This window comes from Tripterygium wilfordii, chromosome 18, assembly GCF_013401445.1.
Source record: "Tripterygium wilfordii isolate XIE 37 chromosome 18, ASM1340144v1, whole genome shotgun sequence".
NCBI lineage: Eukaryota > Viridiplantae > Streptophyta > Magnoliopsida > Celastrales > Celastraceae > Tripterygium > Tripterygium wilfordii.
Genome location: NC_052249.1, coordinates 7942251 through 7962038, shown reverse-complemented (window position 1 = coordinate 7962038; position 19788 = coordinate 7942251). Strand labels below are relative to the sequence as shown.

Sequence of the window (19788 nt, the reverse complement as noted above, 5' to 3'; positions counted from 1 at the left end):
TGAAGAGTCATACAAAGCTCAGTTTTTGACCAAGCTTTCCAAGGGTCATTCATTTGTATAATAGAATCACAACATGAACTATAATAATAGAAGAAATAATGGTAAACTATCAAGGCTTGTTTCCCCTCGGAACAAATCAAGGCGGAAACCAAAGTTTACCATTCTAGCAATTTGGTGGCTTGAAAGTGTTTCGAAATAAAAAGGGTAAGAAATCCCTACGTCGAAGTGAACTCGAAATTCTCACCAAGAAAGGAACATGCACTCCAGGCCAATTCATTCACTAACCTATTCAATGAAATAAACTCCATTAAGTTTTCATATTCACCATCCCATTCAAGTCCCACATTCCATACTCCACAATCTAACCCATTTCTTAGATATTCAATTCTACCTTAATTTTTCAAGGTTAAACAATTAAAATTCTATCACAATATTATTTTCATCCCAACTCAACCTTAATTAGAACAATTTGAGTCAAGAAACCTTACCTTGAAACTTGTTAGTTCCATCAATCAAGAAAACAAAATCTCCTCTTGAATTGGTTCAAGAACCACACTTGACCTAGTAATATAAGAAGATTAAAACCTAATTTTGAGTTATTGAATAAAGAAAACTCTCATTGAATCTAAATCCCAAAACTCATTAAACCCACAAACCCTAAGTTCAAAATTTACCTTAGGGTTTTTCTAAAAACACTCACCCTACTTACTATATAAACCCACCTTATGATTGACAAAAGTTATCTCACGGCAGTAGCTTTCCTTGGGTACCGGACCAGTCGACCAAATGATTTCAGGCCTAAGTTTTTGTCACGTGCAAGGTTATAGCTATGGTACTCATCACTTAGACTTTATGACAAGCATGATTGATGGATGGCCATTCACCACATTATTAGTGTAAGTAATCATTGGTCAAATTGTGGGATTAATAAGGTTCTTAATTGCAACCGTCCGATTGAATGATAATTAGAGTGTTTTTTTTAAAATTTTATTAGCAAGTCTAGCCATCTCTCTCTCCCATGTTCCTTGTCTTGGATTTTTCCCTTCTTATAATCCCTTTTTACGGACCTCAACAATTCGTCGAATCCGATTGAATTTTCGATTTTCCCCTTTTTGTACGAGGTAAAATCAAATAACACAAAAGTCTTGGATATTTAAAACAAATGTATTCAAACATATTAACACACGTTACATTTTTAATCTTTCAACACAATTGTTTCGGAAGGAAACCTAGGACGCATATACTACATGTACACATGAATTCACTCCGCATACGGGGTAGCCCATGTAGTTGCACAATCATGCCAGAAGTGAACCCATTGAGGCATAATGGGAGGCATTGGGTAACCCTCTATCAATGGAACCTGGACGTAGTGATTATTATTTACGTACCAGATAGCGATAGCAACATGTTGATACAACGGTGGTGGAGTAGATCGAAGTGGAAAATACGTGAAGCTCTGTGCAGCACTTAAAAAGTGTAATATCACATTGAACTTTGAAGCAATCAAGAGACCTATGTCTGACATAGTCATCCAATGCTCAATCGGTGCTCCTCCATCTAATGCAAAGAAGTTCAGTGAGTTGTAAACATGAGTCCACTGGTCATCACTGCCAAATATTGCAATGTACTGTGTCCTGAATATGTGCAACTCTTCTATTAAGTTATATCGGATAATTACCCATGCATCTTCATGAAGACCAAGACAGACAGCTATCGCCCGAAAGCCACAATTTCCATTAGGTTTTACGTCTTGTACATGCATAATGTAAGGATGAAGTATAGGTGGAAACTGACGAACATAGGCATGTACAGAGTAGTTGTAAGTAGAGGAGCAACTGTGTCTCGCTGGTTCCTGAAACTGGAAAATATCTGGCTCAACAAACTCAAATGTAGCCGTATTAGCACGAGTGAATATGTCTTCCCCGCTCTTCGAGTCGGGGCCTCCAAACGAATAACTGTGTCTACTTTGTTCCCGAGAATGAGGGGAATCAGACTCAACGAACACTAATGCTGACGGATTAACACGAGTATTTGATGTAAATTTTTTCTTCGAGGAGAGGCGTCCACGTGTGTTCGTCTGTCATCGTTCCGCTTCCGACAAGGTATGGTTTGTCCGAAACGGAGCTCGTCAACAATTACTAAAATACAGACTACGTCATTTTTTAAAGACGACTATGTCCTTTAGTATTACAATCAACAAAGTTCCTCTTTGCATTAATTAATTTACATAAATTAATTAACTCCGTGGTGTTTCCTTTGCAAAAAAAAGTATAAAAAACACAAAAATAAAATAATATATAGAGACATGGAAGATGATAGTGTAATGATAACATTGATGCTTTTCATGCACAGAAAGAGAGAGGATTTGTTTTGTTTGGTTCCTCCTCTTTTATCAATAGAGAGAGAAGCATCATTTCTTGACTTTTTAAACTTTTTTTAAATAGGTATAGATATAGGGTGGATTTAAATAACAACACCCTAAAATTAATTAGTCATTAAATTGGTCACCATTTTTTGAACAATTTTGAAGAGGTGTGACTTACTGTTAGTGGAATAGTGGAAAACATTTGATGCTACTAATTTAGGTGAGACAGGGAGAAAAGACATGGAAGAAAGAGCTGCAGTGTAGCAATAAAAATCAAATCTTTAAATCAAATCAATGCTAATTTTGGTATCCGTCATATGTGATAGAGTGAGTTTCTTTAGCAACACCCTTTACTTTAATCCTTCTATTTTTCTTGTAGAAAATTAATATATGTGTGTGAGTCCACCTAAGAATGACCCTTGCCGGCTGGAGCTTCACCGGAATAGTGATTGTCGATTATGGTATGTGTTTGGAGAGAAAAGCGAGAGACAATCCCTTTGTCTTTTTTTAAAAGTGAGAATCCGTTGCTACTGCACCCTTTTTCTCTTCTATTTTTTTAATCTTTATTTTCCTTTCCCTTTTTCTTACTTTGACCCAACATTATTTCAAGATTTCTTGTAAGCCCTTATGACATTCCAATTTCACCCTACGATTTTTATTCTTTTCATAACTAAGTCTAATTAATTTATTTTTATTTTTACTTTTATTTTTTGTTATTATTTTTTTTCTTTTCTAGAGACGGGATATTACATGACAAGTGTTAAGATGGGCCCCATGCTTTGCAAAGAACAATCAATCTCCTGGTGACACATGGCAAGGGCGTGGCATTTTTATTTATAATGTTTGTTTATTTTATAGGATTGTCTGGTGGTTGTTGAACTGGAATCCATGGATCAGTTACTAAAAATCAAGATTGCATGAAAATCAATGTCCAAAAGGCTGTAAATGAGAAGATTTTTGTCTTAACGATTTATCCTCTTCAAAGTTTGTTTGTTGAGGAATAACCAGGATTTTAGCAAGATTATCTCAAAGAGAGTCTTGGAGAAATCAAAGTCTGTTAGCCCTATGTCCCTAATTTTTCTCAAAATGTTTCTAGCTGAAACACAACTCTGTGAAGCCAAAGCCACGTTCATCCTGCACCTAAAGAAAGATAATATTTTTTAGCCATATTTTCTTAATCTCAAGCACGAAGCCTACCAATCATGAAGGTGGAAGATACCACGATATCCAAAAACATCTACATCCACCTTGAAGAAGGAGCACGACTAGAGAGATGCTATCATCATCCCCATTTCCAGGAGAAGGTTATGATTATGAAGCCCACTAACACAATCACTCTAGCAAGCAACAAGAAGCTGGTTTCCTATGATTCCCCATGACAGATTATGTAAGGAAAGTGCCAGGGAAACAGGAGAAGAGACATCATCGTGATCATCATGAGCATTATAAAAGAAGAAATAAGAGAAGTCTACAAGCACTCCGCATCAACCACAGACCCAGTGTCTTCACTCCTTTATTAAAAGCCTCTGCGGCTATGTCTTTAATTTAGCTTGTAAAGCATGCCTTTTTACATCTCAAGGTGTATCCATTTTCAATGAAATTTTTGATGCATTTCAAGAATGTATTTTTTTCATTTCCCTCCATTAGAAGTCTTTTTTTATTCTAGTGATAGTATTCTTTCTCTTGCTTTTTTCCATATTGACACTACAAGAATTTTAAGTCCTTTTTTCCTGAAGGCAAACCTCGAGCCAACAACTTTGTGTTCTCTAACTACACGCAGTCCATTTGGTGAAAAGGTCAGACTGGGTGCAACACATCATCAAGACCTTTGGACTGACAGCAAGTCCTAATACACCTGGATTTTCATCATCTATAACCACAATACTCCTGTTCCCAATAGCAGGATTTTTGATATCTCATGTCCAGCATAGAAGACACCAAATACCATCATAATTCTTACGTCAGTTGATAAAATATTATATTATGATATTGTCGTGCAACTTTGCAATTGTACAAATTGAACAAATAGTAATACTAACAAGAAAATAATCTCTCACGAGATTGATCAATTTTATTAATTATTAATTACGATTAATCCTAAATTCTATTTGAATGACCAAATGATGAGAATTGAATCATTAACTAAAAAATTTAGAAAACAAGAATGTAAAAATAAGTGATGAATTCGATTAATTAAAGCACTAGAGCATCTAATTTCACCATAATCAATCCTACCCCATTTCCTTAGTACGTTAATCTCAATTATTATTCATATTGATAGTTGATTTTTTCTAATTCATTCTTCAATCCATTCCTGGCATTATCAAAAGTATTATTGATTACCAACCCTTGTTATTCCTAACATTTAAGTTAAGATAATAAGAAAAATTTTTAAGAAACTAACACAAGTCATGATCTTACATTCTTTTTTTAACCATGTTACCTATGGCATCTATTGGAAGAAGGAAAACCTAAACTTCACATTCATGTCTCAATTTAGCATCAAATCAATTAAATGTTAGACAAATATTCAAAAGTACTAATCATAACAATATTTAATCAAACATGGAAAATAACTTAATTAACAATATCGGCTAAAATCACTGAGTTATCATGATTAGGCTACATTAGAGCCCTAGAAAAATGACGTAGTTTATGATAAACTTAAGGAAAGATATGGTTAATAGAGTCATAGAAGAAACCCAAAAGAACACTCCAAAAGTTCCAAGGTAGAAGAAGGCTCCAACCTCTCCTTCTTTTTCGACTCCAACATGCTTCTCCCTTTTTTTTTGGTGTTTAGCCCTAGATAAAATTGTTTAAAGGTCCAAATGTGCCAAATTGGCGCTGGACTATACTGCTATGTGAAGTCTTATTCGTAACTCAACTTTGAAAGATAAATAAAAGTAAATCAAATTGAAATATATAACTCACTTTCGTAGATATCATGGTTGTATTTAGTATATTCAACAAGCCTTTGAACCCCTAGTGTTGTGAATAGTACTGGCTCAATTCGACATAACAAATAATACGAAAACAGAATAGAGACTAATGACAATCTCACATAAGACACAAGTTTAACAAGGTTCGGCAAACTACCTACTCCTCGGGCGAATACAACGAAAGTTTCACTAATATGAACGAAGGTTACATAGAATTTCAATGAGAAAAGCTTTTAATGGCAAGAACTACCCGAAATCTCATTTGGAGCAACAAACTCTCTCACACTCTTCCCAACCAAAGCGAATCAACAAAACCCCAAAGATGTCAAGGGTTGCCGCAAAGAAGAAAGTATGTCTAACTTCTGGATCTCCTCTTTGGACAATTTGGCTGCCTCATCCGCATCCAAAATCTTCGCACACCCTTGCTAGCGCAGAAGTGCGTGCATATTGGCACGCAACAACTTGAACCTATGCTCACCATCAAACTTTTCTACGTCAAATTTAGCTAGAGCCATTGAACCTCGCTCTGATACCAATTTGCTGTGAATAATACCGACTTAATTCGACGTAACAAATAATACAAAAACAAAATAGAAAATAATGGCAATCACACGGAAGACACAAGTTTAACGAGATTCGGTAAACCACCTGTCCCACCTTGTTGTATAGGATCACTCCTCTTATGCAGGTCTATCATTAACTCAAGACATTCTAAACACCATTTTTATTATTATAGAAAAAAACCACAATTCTTTCCTTTGGCCAATTTAATCCTCCAATCTAAAGAAACATTCAAACTCTTATAAACATTAGTATATGATTTCAAGGCATGCACCCAAATCCTAGCCACCTTACCAATCCACCTCCTATCTAGAACAACGAGGGAAGAAAAAAATGGTTGGTGAACCCTTGTCTACAATTCATAGTCACATTTAATCATCTTTACCCATTGAATTACAGTAACACAAAGGACTCTAAGATTCCACATTAAAGAACCCTAATACTAATCCTTCCTCGGAGATTTACATGGCACAAGCATAGAAAAATAAACTCCAATCATGTAGGAATCATGAATTCATAATTGGTTCGTAAATTGCAAAATCATAACAAGCATGTGAAGACTGACACACAATGATTCAATTCAACCAAACTCGAAATTTGAGTGTCATAATTCAATTCACAACATACACAATTCCATATAAAATTGCAAATTCAAGTAGCTACAACCATGTCGATTTGAGTCACTCAATCAAATTTCACATAATTATGAGATTGTGACATTTTTTTTTAATTTTTGTAGACATGCACCACTTGAGTGATGTTTTCAATCTTTGTACTACTCGGCACCTTGTTCAGATTATGCAAAAACTATTTTCTAATATATATATAATCATTATATTCTCCGTTTCAATATTAAAAACAAATTTGCAAATCCACAAAATTTAAGTGGTTTTTTTTCCAAACTCTTAATACATTATATCTCATCATTGAGGCTTTGTTTGATAATAATATTAGAGAACTTTTGTCACTAATGCTCAAATGGACTCATACAATCATGATCCTATAACTACCCAATCATAAGGTTAGCCCGATACTATTAAGTTGTCACGCCCCAAACCCGAAGGTCAAAGACATGGCAACACCCCATACTATAGATAACCCCACAAGCATGCAAAGCTAAAAAGTATCAAACTTAACCCAAACTCAAAATCTATTAATACAATTAACGCAATACTCTATCATATCAAAATTGAAACAAAGTTTATTAAATAAATTTAAACATCCTAATCTATCGATGTTTGGATACTTATTCAAATTCACTTAGCTCAAAACTTCCTACAAAAAAAGTAGATAAAATAAACTAAGTTCTTGACAAAATAAAATAACATGACTTCGATATCCCTTCCCATGCACCCCATGCTCAAGTTCTTCATCTGAAAAACATTTGGAAAACAAAACTGTAAGCTATAAACTTATAAGTAGACAAACCAGAAAATTCAAAAAGAAGAAGACTTTAAAACTTTTATTTCCCTCTATGGCCTTGCTACAGTCCCTATCATAGTCACATAGTAATATCAGTCACAATACACTCAGTATAGTCCCCTGACAAATGGGTCAGTTGTCACAAAGTCAATAGAGACATAAACAATATACATTAAACTTTTTCGTCAATTCACATACACTTTTGGATAGTTTATTAGGAAGGATTCATAGTAGGAAATGATACGAAATCACCATTAAAATTATGTCCATATCAAAAATATATAGCAAAACTCTATCCATATCTCACTCAACAAAACATTTTTTGAACTAAAATTTTTGAAATAATTTGACAAAACCTTTCTAAATTCCTACTCTCTTTGATGTTGCCTCTCTTTTTTCTTCTCTTTCTTTTTTAGTTTAAGATGAAAACCTAATATTTTAAAGTTGTGGGCCTACATATCAATGGACTAACATTTATTAAAGGTACAAGGGCCCAAACTTGGTTTGGGTCCTTTCAAGAGGTTTTCACAATAAAATTCTATATAATCTTCATTCATATTAGTGAAACTTTCGTTGTTTTCGTCTAAGGAGTAGACAGTCTGCTGAATATCTTTAAACATGTGTATTCTGTGTGATTTTCATTATTCTCTGTTTTGTTGCAACATTATTTGTTACGTCAAAATTAAAGCTAGAGAAAATACGGCTCTCCCCCCTTCTTGGCTTATAAGGAGGTATTTATATTGATTAGAAACTAACCCACAACTCCTAGGATTTCCTTCAATAATAAGAAAACACATAAACCTCAAAGGAAACTCCTAAAACAAGTCAAACTTCTAATTCTCGGATTTCTTAATTTGTCAGGATGCTTGAGCATCTGTTGAGCGTCTGTCTAGCACCAGTTGAGCGTAAACTCTCTGGTCTTTCTGATGACATCTACACAAGTTTAGCATATCAACAACAACGTTCCTATTTCGCTTGATATCCTTGATAAAATGCAATAAGGAGTTGAAAAGCACAAAAATTAGAATTTATGCGGAATTTGATCTCATTTCGATAAAGAAAATACCAATTCAAACTAAAAACACAAGAAAAAAGATGTGTAATAATATGTGCATCAAATACCACCACACTTATCTTTTGCTCGTCGTCTAGTAAAATTATAAAAAGAAAAACTAAAAAAAAAAAAACTAACTCACTGTCGCAGGAATTGTAGTGGTACTTAGCATGTGACACAATCCTTTAAACCCCTAAGTGTCCATAGTGGATGAGTTATAGTCTTGTGATGGTTTACAAGAACGACACCCACAAACATTATAAGACACCACAATGTCAAGTTATTCCACTAATAGAAACATGTGAATACAATCTTGCTTTCAAATTCACACCAACAAACCAAGCATTAGGGCAACATTTTCCATTACAAGCTTTCATTCGCAGACTTCATTATATCCAACGTGCTTATGGAATGTGAAACAACACTTATATAGGGATTTGAATAACAACTCAACATGAACACAATCATAGCATATCAGAAATCATTAGCAAAAATAAGTAAGCACATTGGGTTATTTAATTTATTATGAAAGCAAACAAAAATTTTTTCGTGACTTATGCAATGCTTTACCCCCTTAAGCTTTCTAATTGACTCATGTAACAAGCTTTCAACCAATGACTCTCAATCCAATTGGCCTAGGGCATTAGGTCTAGAGACACCCCTACGGATCTAGTAACTCAAGTCAAAAAGGCTATGAGGCTGAGCAAGTCACTGTGGAAGTCACCAATGATCTACTTTTTTATGCGAAACTCACTGCTTATTAGGCAAGAGGCCCAGTTACTCAGTAGAAAACCCACGAGAAAAATCCACTTATAATATTTTTTATTTTTCCTTCTTTTTTTTTAAAATTTTTTTTCCGGGCGTGTAACTTAAGAAAACTAATGTTCCCGACATATCACAAGTATCCAACATTAAGTGTCACCTCATACCCCTCAATACAAGTATTCAAATTATTGGATCACGCAAGATAAACAACGCTCAAGATATAGACACTCAATTGGGCATGATTCCTTAACAAGATTCATCAGTGCTTCAATTAATCACAACATTATATTCATCAAATTTTGTGCATGAGAATCATAAGACATTGCGGGTTTTTTTTCTTCTACAAAACAAAATTGTTTCCACGGGCCCTACACTTGAATTATGCAATGTCCTTCTTGCATGGACTAATGTGAAAAATAGCATCAAGAAAAAGTACTGAGTTAGAGCGACACAACCTGAAAGTGAAGAGACTCAGGAAGCAATTCCTGCGTAGACTTTGGCTCTGCGCAGTCATCGCAAAATCCTCAATTTCTTCTTCGTCTGAAACTCGATTGACAAACCGTAAATTTCTTCAGAAACTAGACATCCGTAGCTTTCCGTCCATACATGAAACATTTTTCTGGTTCATCCTGAGTTGCTCCCAGAATAATTTTCAATCCAGCGCTTTGACATAATCTTTTTCAGCATTTGTTGCGTCCATATTTTTCACTGGTGAAAACAGATCAAATAAAATACATAAGAAAAGATTCGGCAATACTGAGAAAAAATTGAAATTAGAAACAAACTAATAATTTCAATCCTCAGCAACGGTGTCAAAAACTTGATGTGAGATTTCGAGCCACCAAAATTATAGTGATTCAAAACTCAGTTTATACTCGCAAGTGTACGAATCAATAGTAGTATAGCTTAGCAAATACGAGTGTCGAATCCACGAGGATTGAATATTAGTCTATTCTAATTCCAAAATTCACTATAGTATCACAGAATAAAAAGTCAAGATTTTTTATGGTTGGACAAGTATGAAATTAGAAGAGAAGATTATAAGAAACATGCAAAGAACAAACAAATTGGTGAGCTAGGATTTCGATTTAACCATCTTTATTGTACTTAACCTTTAGTTGCCAATTATCAATTCCTTAATGTATGTCAAAGACCTAGTCCCCTAATTCATCTAGTAGTCATGGCGTCTAACTTACTACGTCTATTATTAATTTGTAACTATCCATGGCTTCTAGATTAGTTTAACAAATAAGAACACAATTAGATCTATGACAACTTATGTAGCGATCACATGAATCCTAGCATATGGTGTCTATGTCTAGATAGTCATGGTGTTACATTATAAGAAGCTATTCTCAATCCGAGCATGGCGTCTACGATGAATTGCATTAGAACAATCAAACCTAGATGGTAGCTAAGCATCACAGTTCAATTGTCAATTAAGTACAGCAATCAACACTTGACATAGCACAAAGAAACTAATAATTTAAAGCTGGAGAGAATGCACCTCCCTTCTTGGTTTATAAGGAAGTATTTATATCGTTTGGAAACTAACCTACACCACCTAGGGTTTTCTTCAATAATAAGAAAACACATAAATCTCAAAGAAAACTCCTAAAACAAGTCAAACTTCTAATTCTCGAATTCCTCATTTTGTCAGGATACTCGAGCGTCTCTTGAGTGTTTGTCGAGCACCTATTGAGTTTAACTCTTTGGTCTTTCTGATGACATCTACGCTCGAGTGTGGATCGAGCGGCTATCGGACGTAAGTTTAGCACATCAACAACAACGTCCAATTTCGCTTGATATCCTTTATAAAATACAATAAGGAGCTGAAAAGCACAAAATTTAGAATTTATGCAGAACCTGATATCATTTTGATAAACAAAACATCAATTCAAACAAAAACACAAGCAAAAAGGTGTGTAATAATATGCGCATCAAATACCCTTATGAGTTATGACATAATTATATTTTTTTTGAGCAAATAAGTACATATTTTTTGCCGATATTTATAGTGTTTCTTTCGTCCACAATATTTTTCTTTCTTATAGCTTACTCTTATGTGACCATGGTCACTGGTTGGTCAGTGATATGTGCATACATTAATACATGATCAAAACCATCATTACCTAATAAATTGATTTTGATATATATTTTATAAATACATGATGTCATGATCAAACCATCTTAATCTAGCCATTTGACATGCATACGTACCTAAAATGTTTTAATACACAAAGAAATCCACTAATAATATGCAATAACTTTAATTTTAGTTTTTCACTTGAGGTTCATAAGCACACAAGTAGCTAAGACGTACCCCTCTCATCCATGCATATACCCCAATTTCTGATATTGTCTTCACCTTGAAACAACAGTCTCACTCCCCCCACACCTATCTCCTTCCTCAGTAATATTTTTAGAGTAAAAGCAAAGAAAACCCACCAAACCAATCATCAAATAATACTCTTTCTTCACTCTCCTATCTCATTCTACCTCCCTCCCTCCCTGCCTCCACCATGGACACCCAAATCAAAGACGTCGACGTCGACGACTACGCCTCCACCGTGGACACCTCCCGTCCTTTCAGCTCTGTCAAGGAAGCCATAGCCATCTTCGGCGAGCGCCTTCTTACCGGAGAAATGTATTCTCCAAAGCCGCCCCATACTCGCCCTGTTGCCATTAAGTCATCATCTTCACCGCGCCCCGTTACCATTAGGTCATCATCATCTTCACCGAGCGTCAAGATTAATAATATTAATGAAGATTGGGTTTTGGATACTTTGCAGAAAATTGAGGCGGAGCTGAAGGAGACAAAGGTGGAGCTGAAGTTGCTGAAGGAGAGAGAGTCCGAGACCGAGATCGCATTGGCTTCGTTGAATGCCGAGCTTCATAAGAACAGGTCGAAGATGGCGGAGGCTGAGGCGGCTGCAGCGGCTAAGAGTGCAGCGGCGAGGGAGAATAATCCAACTTTGGCTCAAATATTAAGCGTTGGTCATCAGCAAGAGAATTATGGTCGCTTTGGAAGTCAAAGAGAGAGGAAGGTTATGGTGAAGAAGAAGCCAATAATTCCTCTGGTGGGAGACTTGTTTTCCAGGAAAAAGGGTTCATCTAATGCTAGTACTTCTCTTCATAGCTCTCTCTTTGCTTCTTCTGAGTTGTATTTCAGTTGATAAATTAGCTAAACTGCTCCAATTATGTGTGGAATATTAAAAAAAAAGGTAAAAAAATACATTCCAATTATGTTTGCATCTATTTCTCTTAAAAGTAATGAAAGTTAAATCAATGTACAATTAATTATGAAATGTTTTAATTTGTTGTTAACCAATTCAAATTACAAAAATGATAATCATCCCAAAAGCATCCCAGCAGTGTGTGACATGCATTCATTAGATGTAGTTTCCAATGGGCCCCTTGCTATGATGTCACCACACCCAATAAATGCATGTCACATACTGTTGTGATGTTTCTGGGATAGTTATTACTGAGATCCCTATCTTTGTTGTTCAAATTAATAATATAAGAGCTCTTAGTGGTGGTATCTTACTTCTTGATTTGGATTAAAACAAGATTTGAATCCTCTCTTGTGCTACTAATAATAACACAATAATGCGTAACGTATTAATCACAACATCGTATAAGAATCAACTTCCGAGCTAACAATTAGGAGAGATTCTTCATTCTTTGGAGATTGTGAGTTTGATTCATACCGAACTCGTACATGTAATTACCATGTGTTTGTCTGGCGCGCGTGACTTGCAGGCTATTACACAGGGCCTACCCTATCCATTTTGGTGTCCAAAACTACATGGTATATATAATTGTGCCTTGTTGCAAAGAGAAAAAAATCGTCAACAATTCTAGGTTGATTAGTGGGTATGTCATTCCTGATAATCAAACTCATGTCCACTCACTACAACATTAATAACTTTATGTGGCGAAATTAGCGGCGACAATTTTGTCGCCGCAATGAATTAACCTATGTGCGGCGACAATACAAATGTCGCTGCATCTGTAATTTTCTAAAGTAGACTGGAACTCCTGTTTCACTTGTAAATTTTGTTTGGTGTGGCCTGTAAATGATAAATTTTGGGATTTCTGTTGTGGTTAGTGTTTTGATTCTTAAAATATTCAACATTTTGTTAGTTTTAAGTTTTAACCGCAAATGGTGAACCTGATTCAGTTGTTATTACTTTGCTTCTAGTGTATCCTTAGAGAAGCTCTGATATTCGCTTGTGGCATGAACCTGCAAGTATGGACCGTAGAGAAGCAATGGTATTCCCATATGGATGTGCATGTAATCCTTCTCTAAAACCAGCACCTCTTACTCTAAATTTTATTGTTCAATCACTTATTACCTTGATGACATGATTACTATCTACTTTCTTTGGCAGGAAAATATTGGAAAGCAAAAACTTATGTCATTAGAGTGCACTAATTAGGTAACAATGTCTTATTGGGTTGTTAAGTGCGTTTCCTATTGGGGTCCCTTGAAATGGTCTTGGGAAACTATGGCGCTAACATAGGCCTTAACTTGCCCTTCTCACTTACATTACACATGGATGTATGCACCCACTAGCACACAAACTGTCTTAATTATGCATCAGTTCACGCACTCTTGAACCCACAAAAGTTTACCTTTTTCTTATACAAAAAGATGAGAATGAAGAGAGTACTGAGTGTTCCAGCGACTAACCTCAAAATGTCTGATATTCCACCAGATGATTATTCTTGGAGAAAATATGGACAAAAACCAATCAAAGGTTCTCCTCATCCAAGGTACGTAATTTTTGGTTTAACTTCTACAAATATTTGAAACTTGAACCTACAGCGCATTGTTTGGTGATTTGTTTCTGGTTCTTACTTATTTTAATTTGTTTCAATGATTGTTTGGAACATGGGTTACTACAAGTGCAGTAGCTTGAGAGGATGTCTTGCTCTGACAAATTTTTCTTTTTTTAAAAAAGTACTCTTTGTGGCGACACAAAAGAGCGACATAGAACTACCAAAAATAATAAAGATTGAAGGCAAACTACTTACATTACCAAACCAAAGAGAGTACAAGAACATGAAACAGATATAATTATATAAAGCAGCCAAATTTGAGACTGACTGCACCTCTAAAGGTAGTCAATCTATTACATATAAGTAACACCGAAATAAATTCATGTTTAGAAAAATTTTGCGCGACCACGTCAGTTATGTGGACTGAATAAATAACATAATGTACATCAATCATTATAAATTCATCTTTATTGATCATCCATTTCTATTAATTCATGATAGTCTCGATCCCTAGATACATTGGATACATTAATCAAAGTCATGTATTATAAATATCAATGTATCACATTAATCAAAATAAATATAGATATGATACATTCACCTTAGAAGGAGATAAGAGTTTTGTACGCATTTATGACTCTTTGATGGATTGAGTTACTTAAGCAACTATATAAAGGGCTCTCTGTCCACTCATGCAATTCTGTCACCCATATAAAACATTACTCCCTCCGTCAAGATTTGTTTCGCCTTGTTAGAAGCCCCTCCCAAGAGCACCTTTATCAGTTTTTTTTAACAGATTTCTTAAAATATGAACAAAATGCCACTGTTATCTAGTTTGCAGCTTCTTTATCACACAAATACTTCATCACTTTTCTATCATATTTTTTACTTCATTAAAATAATAATTTCTCTTTTCTTAATATTTTATTAACTTTTATGATACACCCAATTATTGTCTTTATCAAATATTATTTTATTAGTAAGTAGTGTTATAGTGGTTACCCAAATATGGGGAACCACTAAAGCTGTCATAAAATAGGTAAATTATAGATAATCTAGTGAAAAAATATTTTTCACTAGTTCTCTATATTTATTCTCTAAAATAAAGGAAAATCGGACCCGGGGATGTCCAGTACAAAGTATTGAACTATTGTCCTGTACCAATTTTGGCCAGTTGGATTTTATTAGGCCAATCCACCGGTCTACATTTTTGTTCTAAATCTATCTTACAGTACTATTATATAACATCCTCTTCTTCTCAACAAATTTGGGGCTACTCCATCAGATCTCACTCCAATCATACTCCATGGGGGATCGTGTCGCTCTTACCTTCCCCTGGTGCCTACGTCAAGTTACGCCTAGTATGAGTCTGGCACAGAGTGAGTGGGTGCCTCATGTTCTTGATCTCCATCTTCAATTTATTAATTAATGGTCTCTCCATTGTCGCTTTGTAATGCTTGATGGAGATGAGTTCTCATATTTGATTTTCTTTTTCTTTATTGAAATTAAGGAACTTGTGTTTGTTTCCCTTGCTTTGTAATACTTGATGGAGATGAGTTCTCATATTTGATTTTCTTTTTCTTTATTAAAATTAAGGAACTTGTGTTTGTTTCTCTTGTTTTTCTCACTAGGACTAACTGTATACCCGCGCTAGCGCGGCATTTACTTATACTTAATAATAAGATATGAGATGAGGTGACGATCTCCATTAAAATACTAAGAAGACATTAAATATATAAATCAAAGAAGAAAATTGCAAATGGCACATGAAAGACAGATTATTCAACAAATCGTACAAAAGTTTTGATTCACCTTTACATGCACTTCTCTTTTTTTGTCAAATTCATTTAATTCAAAACTGTGTAGCTAGTTGTAAATAAACTTGAGAGCTACACACACACTCCCCGCCTCCCAGACACACAGTATGACACTCCGAGCAATTTGGAAACAAATAATAACTTCGACTGCATTTTTTGTATGAGTAAATCAAAGAGCTTAAAGAGTGAATTAGGAGACTCAAATCAAAGTATGTAGCAAATGAATCATTTGTGGACTGAATATAACGCAATCAACCTGATAAACAATGTGAACAATTGGTGAAATGAAATGTAAACAGAGTAACATTTAATGCAATGTTTTCCATATTCAGCAAAGAATGTTACATCATATATGCCAACTCTGTAACCCCCCCTCATGCAACAACAATTAAGCACCCTCAACTTTGAGAAGTTTTCAACACGGAGAAAAAGACCTGAATTTCTTCAGGAAAAGTGGCATTGAAAAGCAATGCCTCCCTTACCAGGGGAGGCATGCCCATTTGCTGGACAATTTTCCTAATCTGAGGCCCAAAACCCATATCTAAATAAATGGCATTTTTTTAAGCAAGATACCGATTCAGTTGAAATAAAAATATTATAATACCGCACAAATTTGAACATATTAAAAATAAATACACACAACAAAAAAAAGAAGATAATAGTCTACAGTGATACTCCAATCTATCATGTGAAAGTTCTTTTCAAATTAGTCACACACAGAGAACAGAACAATGAACCCAAATCGATAATCTCAATTATGGTAAATACACCAGAGCATATAACCAATTGTGAACATTCAAGTAAAAAATGATACAAAACCGTCAATAATCTCTTTCTTTCCAGGTGGAAAAAGAACTTCACACTTCATCAAAGAGAGGAAAGCGTCATAGTACCTGCTGCACGATGGTTGCTCCTCCATAAACAACACTAATCTTAATCCTAGTTTCATAAGCAAATTCCTCCTCGTGTATCTATAAAAAAGAAGAAAGCCAGGCATTTGCCCATTTTAAGAGAAACTTTTCCTCTCTCAACCATATCCATTAGGCTCCGAGGGGCAGGGGCAGCAACCAAGATGTCAACACCGTTCTCTAGGTCGCAAATCTTGCAAAAAAAAAACAATGCTTAGAAAGAATATCAATGCTAATGTTTCAAAGCCTCAACAGTATCAAAACTTTAACCCATAACAATTTGGGGTCAATCGCACAAATCCAACATAAGAAATCAATTTGGATTCCACCTTTTTTCTGTTATAGATTTATAGTCATAGGCCTAGGCTTTATAAATACTCAGTTCGCATAATCAAGAAATAAATCCAAATAAATGGCTTTTTTAGTGTAACACACCGATTCAGATGAAAAAAACTATAAAACGAAGTCAATTTGCAAAAGACAAAACTAAAAATGCAATTACAATTGCAATTTTTTTTCCCGAAAATCAAAACAAAAGCAAATAAAAGAATGATGGGTGAAATAACAAAGAAGCATACCTTTTGGGCTCTCCGATAAACTTCAGAGCGAATATCTCTCTGGTCCATTGATACTATCTCTTGAAAGCTCCGACACCTTAAAATTCCCAAGGCTGATGTACTTCGCAATCTCATTAGATAAGATCACCCACAGATTTAGGAGTAATTGAAAATATAACTATTGGGACGAATACATAAACTTACATACACCTGTAACCCCAGGCTGGCTGGTTACAGGGCCAAAATTGGATAAAGCTAACATATTCTCGGAATAAAAGCAAGCAAAGGCCGAAATTATTTATGTTCATTAATTTAACTTAAAAAGGAGAAGCCTAGATTTCCAATCAAGAAAAGACACATCCTAAACTTGTAGTGAATTCATCCATAGAAGCATTCAGTTAACATTCTGGGAATAAGAGCACACAAGGGCCGAAATTATTTATGTTCTTTAATTTAACTTAAAAAGGAGAAGCCCAGATTTCCAATCAAGAATAGACGGATCCCAAACTCGTACTGAATTCATCCGTTAATGCCATTCAGTTTTGTTACACAATCAAGGACAAAGCAAAGATCATAAGTAGAGGAAAAACACCAATTCAGTTTTTTTTTAAAAAAATCAAAAATCAACAGTAATCGTCAAGACATCATCGTCATAGGAATCATACCTGAAATAGGTCGCCAAATCTAGGCAGCAGCCGACTTGCTTCCCATCTCGATCACAGGGCCGCCACCACCAGAACTCGCGGACGATGTGAAGGAGCTCGCTATCAGATATACACACTCTCAAATGGATGGGTAATCTCTTAACTCAAATAGTAGTTGAAGAGAATAGAGAAAGCAAGCAGACATCGCTCTTCAGACAGTCGATTTCGTGCAAATACGTAGATAATGGGAGATCTGATCGTCACCGCAAGAGAGATTAATGAGAGGAAAAAGAGAAGCATGAAGAAATGTAGGTTTTGTGTAGCATTCGAAAATAAATGCATCTAGGGGAAAGAGATGAAATACATGAACTAAAATCATGGCTTCTCATGTTCCCAAGATCAGATCCCAAAATCAACAGACGCGAGAAGATAAAAATGAAGTAAGAATATGATGTACAAGGACATGAAAATGAAGTTAAAAATGTCTCTTGAAATGCCTCTGATATTTGCTTGCTACTGCCTACTTGTGGTCGAGATAAATCTCTTTGGATTGGGAAGTGATGCCTGAGAAATAAAACAAACCATTGAATTGAATATTTTTCCTCTGACCCTGCATGAAGATAAGAGAGAGAATAGCAAATTGTGATTAGAAGAAGAAAGCGATCGATTGAATGAGGCAAATTTGGGCCAAAATTTTGGATAGTCGGATTGGGCTTATAAAATCCAACGGTCCAAAATTTGTATAGGAGAATAGTCTGGTCCTTAGTGTATCGGACGTCCCCCAATATTGGGAAATCATATTTAGCTAATCTGATATGAGTGTGATGAATCCCATAGTATTCTTGAGCCTTAATTAACCTTCAAACTCAGGTAAGCAAGGCTAACAATTGTTGAGAATAAGATCTCGTTGATATTATTTCATAACTTCCTTCGTTGCATACTTAGCTATATATATCAGTACTGAACGAAATAAGAAAGATAATTATAGAAAGAAATATTTCTAGTGATGGTAACATCAATTAGCTACCCTTATTGCTGCTAATTATAGTTAACAAAATCAGAATTCCCACTCCTAGGAATCCCTGATTGCTCGGGATCTTGAGTTGGCAATCACAGCCACTTTCATTAGCCCCATTCTTTCCCTTAACTGCTCCTTGAATCACGCCATCAGCATCTTCATTGAATCTTTCTCACCAATATGCCCCACATCGTTGACCCTTGAACCCCAATTAATGTTCTTATGCACATTAATGTTCCCATGCATGGAACGTACTCCTGAACCTTCCCCAGCCTCCTTGATACGCAAACGTCTAGCTCGATTGTATGCATTTTTAAGGTGACGACCCTGGTTTTCATCATGCCTTCCCCCTTTGAGTTTGTCCTTGTCCTCAAGGGCAAGATCAGGCCCAACTCATACTCATATTGTGATAAATTGATATTATCATATTATTGACTACAAAAAAAAGTCCCAAATAGAATTGATTAATGGAAGATTGGAAGCTTAAGTTGTCAAAGACTAAAAGGGTAGGCAAATATGCAGTACCCTTAGTGTAGTTAGCCAAATATGTAGCAATATGGACCTCGAGAAAATCACAAAACTAAGGACCTAGACAGTAGGGATTGGGGAAGGATCTGCACTACAGTAACAATATATAACAATAACAATCATAGTAAGCTAGCAAATTGCAACTCGTAAAAAGTTTCATTCGATACTACATTCTGCTTCAATGTAAGCCAGTAAGAACTGTTAGACTCAAATCAAGCTCCCAAGAATCCATTTGACAATTAAGGCATATCAAACCCATTTAAAACAAAATCAAGGACATACCTCCATATCCATTATTTGATAGAGCTTGTGGTAGTTGTGGAGTTATTGGTGCTGTCTTCGGAAATGTCGTCAGAAGCTCAGCCATGGCAAAAGGGTGATGAATACAACTCTTGAAAGCCTTCTCTAGCTCAAGCACA

At 35.3% G+C, this 19788-nt stretch overlaps 1 protein-coding gene and 1 long non-coding RNA gene across 2 annotated transcripts; one reads left to right on the top strand and one right to left on the bottom strand.

Moving 5' to 3' along the window:
• Positions 1–11495: 11495 nt before the first annotated feature.
• LOC119984714 (WEB family protein At3g51220) lies at positions 11496–12398 on the top strand. Its single transcript, XM_038828794.1, has one exon. It carries the CDS (start codon positions 11632–11634, stop codon positions 12283–12285), a length of 654 nt encoding a protein of 217 aa, XP_038684722.1. The 5' UTR covers positions 11496–11631; the 3' UTR covers positions 12286–12398.
• Positions 12399–16394: 3996 nt separating this feature from the next.
• On the bottom strand, positions 16395–18644 carry LOC119984662. The gene is made up of 3 exons (XR_005464950.1): positions 17845–18644; positions 17201–17292; positions 16395–16815 (listed from the first exon to the last, which is right to left on the bottom strand). It is a non-coding gene; the product is annotated as an uncharacterized LOC119984662 (long non-coding RNA).
• Positions 18645–19788: the final 1144 nt, after the last annotated feature.